The 7,502-nt window shown below is 44.9% G+C and overlaps 1 protein-coding gene across 1 annotated transcript; it reads right to left on the reverse strand.

Moving 5' to 3' along the window:
• Positions 1-6,341: 6,341 nt before the first annotated feature.
• Positions 6,342-7,088, reverse strand: LOC112194417. Its single transcript, XM_024334659.1, has one exon. The coding sequence runs from the start codon at positions 7,086-7,088 to the stop codon at positions 6,342-6,344; it is 747 nt and encodes a 248-aa protein (XP_024190427.1).
• Between the last annotated feature and the right edge of the window lie 414 nt (positions 7,089-7,502).

Below are 7,502 nucleotides of genomic sequence, written 5' to 3' on the forward strand. Positions count from 1 at the left end.
TTGATGGACATCCTCATGAGCCAAGGAGAGGATGCCTTTCACATTGACGTTGACCTGGTGTAGAAGGTTACGGGTTGCTCAATTGAAGAATATCTTCTCGAGATTCCTGACGAGGGGTATGGTAACCCTGATCCTAAAGCCCCATTACTCAGAGCGAGCAGCCTACTGCCGGGGACGTAATTACCATTGCTGATCCCGGGAGAGGAAAGGTGCCCGTGTCTGGCTCTTTCTCTTCCCGTTCCACTGGATCAGCTGGTAGTGAGGAGGCCTTGCTTCTAGGTGAGAAGAAGAGGTTCCATCGGCACAGACATCGGAGCAGGGACAAGGAAGAGGTTACCTACACCAGTTGAGACGTGAAAGGGACGGGATCCAAGAGGCAGAAGAAAAGTCACCCTCCGGGACTGGAGCCGTCATTGTCCCTTGGGTTGCTATCTCTGGCCATGCCACTAGTCCCCAAGAAGCCCATCAAGCAACTGTTGGACGAGTACGGGGTTGCTGATGAGAAGTTCGTGTGCTCTATGCTCGCCGATCTAAAGGACGTAGACCTCGACCGGGTATGAGCGAAAGAGAACACCCCCTAAGAAAATTGGTGTATCACCCGAGAATCAATGATGCGGGTACTAGTATTTCTATATTATAAATTATTTGCCAACTGTTTGCACTATTCGTGTGTACTGACGGGATGTTACAGGCATTGTTCAAATGTATACGCAATCGATGTTAGTGAGGAAGATACGCAACTGAATGAGGAGGTTAGTAACCTCTCCGGGCAAGTGAAGTATCTTCACAGGGAGAAGGCAAAGCTGGAGAAGGAGCGGGACTCCTTGAATAGAAAGGTGGAGTACTTAACTCCAAAGGTAACCGAGCTGGAGGCGGCGAAGAAAAGGATCTTGGAGCTTGAAAGCGAACTTACTGGGGCAAAGACTGAGATAGGAAGTGTCCGGGACTTCGTGAAAGAGGCTGAAGAATCTGCAAAGTCATGGAAGGCCAAAATAGAGCATCTTGAGGAGCGCCTTCCCATTGAAAGTCAAGAGGCTGTTGCCGGGTTCAAGGACTCCCAAGAGCTTGACAAAGCTGTGATCATAAAGTACAAAGAGTGGGTGGCAGCTAGGTACTTGGAAGAAGCCAAATTCAGGCAGAGACTGCTTGAGAAAAAGAAGAAGGAACAAGAGGTCAAGGAGAGAGAACTGGGAAGCAAGAGTGCTAGACCCGAGGGAGGGGCAACTGGTAGTCATCCTGATGTTCATAATTAGGAAGTTTGCCTTCCGGGGCCTTTATTTTGTTACACCCATTTTTTGAACAATGGCTTCAAGCTGGTATTGGGGTAGTCCCTAGTTGATTTCCTTTGCTCCGTAGTGCGGGGTTGCTTTTGTTTTTGAATGGAAATGTTAAAAGGGATTAAGATTGCTTGTATTTTATGCCTTGTCAAAAAATGTATGTTTAAATTAGGGCTAAATACTAGTTACTACCCTGTGATTTAGGTCCAAAATCAATTCAGTCCCTGGACTTCTAATTTCATCAAAAACACCCCTGCACTTTCAATTTTGATCTAATAAGTCCAATTCATTAATATTCTGTTATGAGTTCAAGTTATAGTTGGATTATTTGTTAAAAAACTATTTATTTTATAGTATGACTCACTCCTAAATTGACTATGCAAGCCACCTCGACACCACATCATAAAACATAGGCCATATATGAGCCACATTAACAAGTTAAATAACTTCAATTATTGGAAAACTAACAAATTGGACCTATTATATCAAAATTGAAAGTGCAAGGGTGTTTTTGATGAAATTAGAAGTTCAGGGACTGAATTGATTTTGGACCCAAACTATAGGGTAATAATCAGAATTTAGCCCTTTAAATTACTTATTACCGGAATCAAGTAATTAACAATATAGCTTGATTCTCGGAATGTCCGGTGACAAGAAAAAAAATGCATGCAATGGTCTGAATAATCCATTTTTTCATTCAAAAATTGCACTTGATGGCTCATATAAAATAAGTACCCGATGGGTAGCTTGCCATAGCTAGATGATCAAAAGCTAGGGTAAGATGCTCCAAGAGCTATTTGTAATAGTACCGGAGATGCTACGTGTTTCATGGATGTCGGGAAACGACTCCATCCATGTCTCGGAAGTAAAAGGTCGAGGGGCCTACCTCTTCGATGATCTCGTATGGGCCTGTCCATGAAGGATCCAGTCCCCGGGGTTCTGGGTAAACCTGTTTCATGACCCAGTCCCCCAACTTTAGTGTCCGGGACTGTTCCTTGGCATTGTGATAGCGAGCTATTCTCCTTTTGTTTGAGAGATTATGCATGTGTGCTACATCCCTTCGTTCTTCGAGCAAATCAGCATCAAGTTGTAGGCCCTCTGCATTGGTACCCGCATCAAAGTACTGGATCTTGGTGCTTGGGATTTGTGTTTCGATGGGAAGGACTGCCTCAGACCCAAAAACCATGCAGAAAGGGGTCTCTCCGGTAGCCTCTGTCGTCGTGGTCCTGATAGCCCATAATACCTCCGGGAGTTTAGAGGCCTAAAGACCCTTGGCATCGTCGAGCTTCTTTTTTAGTATTTTCTTGATTATCTTGTTGAAGGCTTCAACTTGACCATTAGCCTGTGGATGAGCTGGGGATGCATAGAGGATTCTAGTGCCCATGTTCTCGGTGTAAGTTCTGAGTTCATCTTTGTCAAACTGGGCCCTGTTGTCCGGGACTCCAAATCTGCAGTAAATGTTTTTCCACATAAAGTTCTTCACTTTCTCTGTAGTGATAGCGACGAGAGGTGCCGGCTCTACCCACTTTGTTTTGTAGTCAATAGCTACAATGGCGTACTTGAATTGTCCCACTGCTGTAGGAAGCTTACCGATCAGGTCCAGGCCCTATTGGCAGAAAGGCCATGGTGCGAGGAGGATGGAGAGAGCAATAGGCGGTGCCCTTGGAATATTCGTATACATTTGGCACTTAAGACAAGAGCTTGATATTGTTTGAGCTAGGGCCGACATGGTTGGCCAAAAATATCCAGCCCTCAGGGTCTTGTGTGCTGCATACACCAGCGTGTATGTCTTTCATTATCTTGTGGTCGTCCTCTGGTGTCACACACTTGAGGTTGGGGAAGCAATGACCTCTTCTGTACAATTTTCCATCCATGATTGTGTAGCGAGCTGACCTCAATTGGAGTCTCCTGGCCTCAACCTTGTCGTCCGGGGCCAAACTATCAACCATGTACTTCAAGATTGGATCCATCCAAGAGGCAGTGTGGTCACCATAAATATTTCTGACACCGTTTTAGAAGTGATCGGCTTTTCCAGTATTTCGACCTTGGTAGCCCCGTATGCAGGACTTAGAGAAGTTGCCGCAAGCTTAGCTAGGGCGTCTGCTTTGTCATTTTTTGCTCTAGGTTATTGAGTGAAGATGTAGGAGGTGAATCTTTGAGCTAATGCTCGGGCAAGGGCCTGGTAAGAGGACATATGGGGCTCTTTTGCCTTGAAGTTACCGCTAATCTGATTCACAACCAACTGGGAATTGCTGAAGATATGAAGGTGCTGGATGCCTAGTTCCCAGGCGATCTGGAGACCTGCTATGAGTGCCTCGTACTCTGCGGCATTATTGGATGCCTTGAAGGCAAACGTGAGGGCGTACTCGTAGACTTTATCCTCCGGGCTGATTAGCAAAATACCAGCACCACTTGTCTTCCTATTAGATGAGCCATGAAAGTACAATCGCCAAATGCTTGGTGGTTGTGGGTTCGGGACTGGTAGTTCAGGTGTTCCCGTGGGTGGATCATGGGAGGGAATAAGTTCAGAAATGAAATCTGCAGCTGCCTAGCCCTTAATAGTTGTCCGGGGCTTGTACTTGATGTCGAACTCTCCCAATTCGATGGCCCATTCAATTAATCTTCCAGATGTCTCTGGTTTCTGCAAAACCTGCCTTAATGGGTGATTAGTGAAAATGGTGATCGAGTGTGCCTGGAAGTAGTGTCTGAGCTTTCGGGATGACACTAGGAGGGCCAATGCTACCTTCTCAATGTCCGAGTACCTTGATTCTGCACCAGTAAAACCTTTTCCAGCTTAGTACACCAGGTACTCGCAATTGGAATCCCACCTGATCAGAGCGGAGCTTACGGCAGTCGAAGATGCCCCGAGATATATGTAAAGCATTTCTCCGAGAACAGGTTTGGACAGCAGTGATACCGTTGCCAAGTATGCCTTTTGGCTGAGAAAACCGGCTTCGTGCTCAGTGGTCCAAGCTATTACCTTGACTTGCTAGGTTTTCAGTGACTTAAAGAAAGGAGTATTATACTTGTCTGTGAGTCTTGAAATGAATCTTGACAGAGCGTCCACCTTACCCGTAAGGGATTGAACCTCGTTCCGGTAGGTGGGGGACATCATGTCTAATATAGCCTGCACCTTTTCTGAGTTCGGCTCTATTCCCATGTGGCTAATGATGTACCCGAGGAACTTCCCTACTTCAACCCCGAAAATGCACTTCTATGGGTTGAGCAGCATACTGTTGCGTAATATGATAGCAAAGACAATTGATAAGTTAGTTACGTGGCCTTGGGATCGGGTCGGTTCCAGTTAAAAATCTGTGGAACCAAAACAAAAATTAACAACTATAATTGGTTCGGTCTCCATGTCAAAAACTTTTGGAACCATTTTGAACCCGAACCGAATATAGTCGGTTCGGTTCTAGTCTTTTTCCGGTTCCTAAACATAGTTAACCTGTCTGAGGTGACCTACTATTTTCAGCCATTTTCAGAGACATGAAATGCCTGACTGAGCCATTCATAATACTCCAGTACATACCAAACATTCAAATAACAACTTCAAATGACAACAAAGTTAGGTTATAACCTATAAACGACAACACAGTTACAAACTACAAAGTCTTTAGCAAATTTCATAGACTTGGAAAAATTAAAATGATTTGAAGTAGAAACTGAGAAAGCATGGAAACTCATAAAGCAGCATGCAGCCACATAGATGCTCAGCAATTAATCAATCCAACTTTCTGCATCTTGTCAACTTTATGGAATGAATCATAGAAGAGGGCAAAAAGGTAGTAAGCATGGAGAGAGAATGAATCAACTTTCTTTATTTGTTGTTTAATTTTCTGGAACTTTATGGAAAGGGGGGAGAGATGAAGGGAGAGAGAAATTAATCACGGACGACCCACCTCAGCAACAAAGCATTTCAGCCAAAAAAAAAAAAAAAAGATTTTTTACCAGTTCTGGGTTCCACACGAACTCATGAACTGCTTAGATTTAGGTGTGCAAGCAGTCGAATTCTCTATCCTGAATTCCTAATTGAAGTGATCTCCAACTTTCAAATTTCCACTTAGGGATGAAGAGATAGAATGAGATGAAGAATTGATGAAGAAATTAGGGTATTAATTTGGGCGTTTCGTGTTTGAATTGGGGATGAAGAATTGATTGATGTTTTTTTGGGGTTTGAGAGATTAGAGATGAGTCTGAGAGATGAGATTGAGATTTGAGAGATAAGGCTAAAGTTTTGATCCGAATGTAAATGGCTGATCTGTTTTTTTTTTTTTTGAAACGAACGGCTAATCTGTTTTTTATTTTGGAGTTTTGGTAAAGTCTGCAATCTCCTGCGGCCTTGTTTATATTAAGGGGATAGACTAGGCATTAACACCCTATTATACACTGACATATGTACTTCGGTTCTGAAAAAATTTAAAAAACTAAAACCGGAACCGAACTGCTATTACATCTTTAAGAACCGAACCGAAAAAATAGTATGCTAGAATTTCAGAGAACTGAACCGAACCGGATTTTTCGGTGCAGGTCGGTGCGATTTTGCCGGTTCTACGGTTCCAAGTCCCAGGCCTAACTGGGGATACGCCACTTCCCTGACAAAATTGATGGCCATTAACTTCTTCACTTCAACTTGGATAGCCCTGTACTTATCATGTGTGAAGGCTCCGCGCTTCTGTCTTATCGATGCCGAGAAAGGAACAATGCTAAGGTTGTGCATGGCTATGTCAGTTGGTATACCGGGCATGTCCTCGTATGACCAAGTGAAAGTGGATGTATTGGAGTGGAGGAACGAGATTAGGTTTTCCCTGATAGCCGGAGCCAACTTGGTACCTATCTTGACAATTCTGTCCGGGAATTCTTCGGATAACACGACCTCCTCAATGTCCTCCACGGCATCGGGCCGTTCTTCATCAGAGTCCATATCATCTCTGGGGTCCTCGTACCTGTCCGTAAGAAGGTTGGTAGCTACATGCAACATTTCTGACTTTCCCTTACCCCGAGATACCGTTAAAGAATAGCACTGCCTTGCCGCAGCCTGATTACCCCGTATGGTCGCTATTCCTACTGGGTTGGCACTTTCATCATGAGCGTGTGGCCTGCGATGAATGTCTTTAAACGCCAGAGTGTCGGCCGGCCCAAGATAGCATTATAGGACGAAACACAGTCGACCACAATGAACTTTGTTTTGATGGTTGAACAGTTTGGACTTTCTCCCACCGTGATCGATAAGTAATCTGATCCTAGTGGCTGGACGATATCTGTTGAAAAGCTAATAAGGGGCTCATTATCCTGTGACAGTTTGGCCCATCCCCTGTTCAAGGCTTTGTATGCATCACAAAATAATACACTAACAGAAGCCTCGGTGTCCACGAGTACCCGAGAAGTAAAGTAGTGGTCGATTTGGAGCGTGATAAAAAAGGGGTCATCATGGGGCATTTTAAGGTTGGCTTCCTCCTCTTCCAAGAAGGTGATTGATTTCCATCTAGCCGCGCCTCCTTGCTGCGGGGTCTTGTGGAAACTGAAAACCTCAGGGTGACCGAAATTAGAGCTTCGCTTCCTCCTCCGTGGAGGTAAATCCTTCGGGCCTCCACCATGGATCGTGAGGATCCTTCCGTATACGTCGATGGCTCCTATATCCTTAGCGAGTAGGTACCGCTGAAGCTTGCCCTTTTGAATAAGCGACTCGATCGTGTTCTTTAGCTCCATGCAAAGGTTGGTATTGTGCCCGACATCTTCGTGGTATGTACAGAGCCTACTGGTATCCTGTTGTGTAAGCTTGCTCTTTAGGAATTTCCTGGGTGGTTTCATCTTTGTTCTCATTCCAAATAGTTTCGTACGAAGCGTTTAGGAGAGTGAATACCTCGTACCTGGGAGGAGGTGGTGTTTTACTGTTCTGTTGTATTCGGTCTTCTCGATGGAACTAAGTACCGGAGTACCCCTCAGACTTGGATGTGGACTCCCTGGTCCTCTTGCTTGAATTATGGGGTGATCGTCCCCTATCTTGGACGCATTCCCGCTTAACCACCGGGGTTAGGTTGGACCTGCCTTCTGGTCTGACATTATCCCCATATGTTTAGTATTCAGCTTGGGCGTGTCTGATTGCTGTGGCCATCAGCTCGTCGTAGCTAGCCGGGGGATGATGATTGATCCTGAAGAGGAAGTCCTCGGGCCTTAGGCCTCTCCTGAAAGCCAACTCAGCTAGTTCTTTGTTAAGATCTCAAC

Source organism: Rosa chinensis, chromosome 3 (genome assembly GCF_002994745.2).
Source record: "Rosa chinensis cultivar Old Blush chromosome 3, RchiOBHm-V2, whole genome shotgun sequence".
NCBI lineage: Eukaryota > Viridiplantae > Streptophyta > Magnoliopsida > Rosales > Rosaceae > Rosa > Rosa chinensis.

Bases quoted from the DNA above. Each gene is read 5' to 3' on its own strand.
- LOC112194417 (XM_024334659.1), bottom strand. From the start codon at position 7,088: ATGAAACCACCCAGGAAATTCCTAAAGAGCAAGCTTACACAACAGGAT.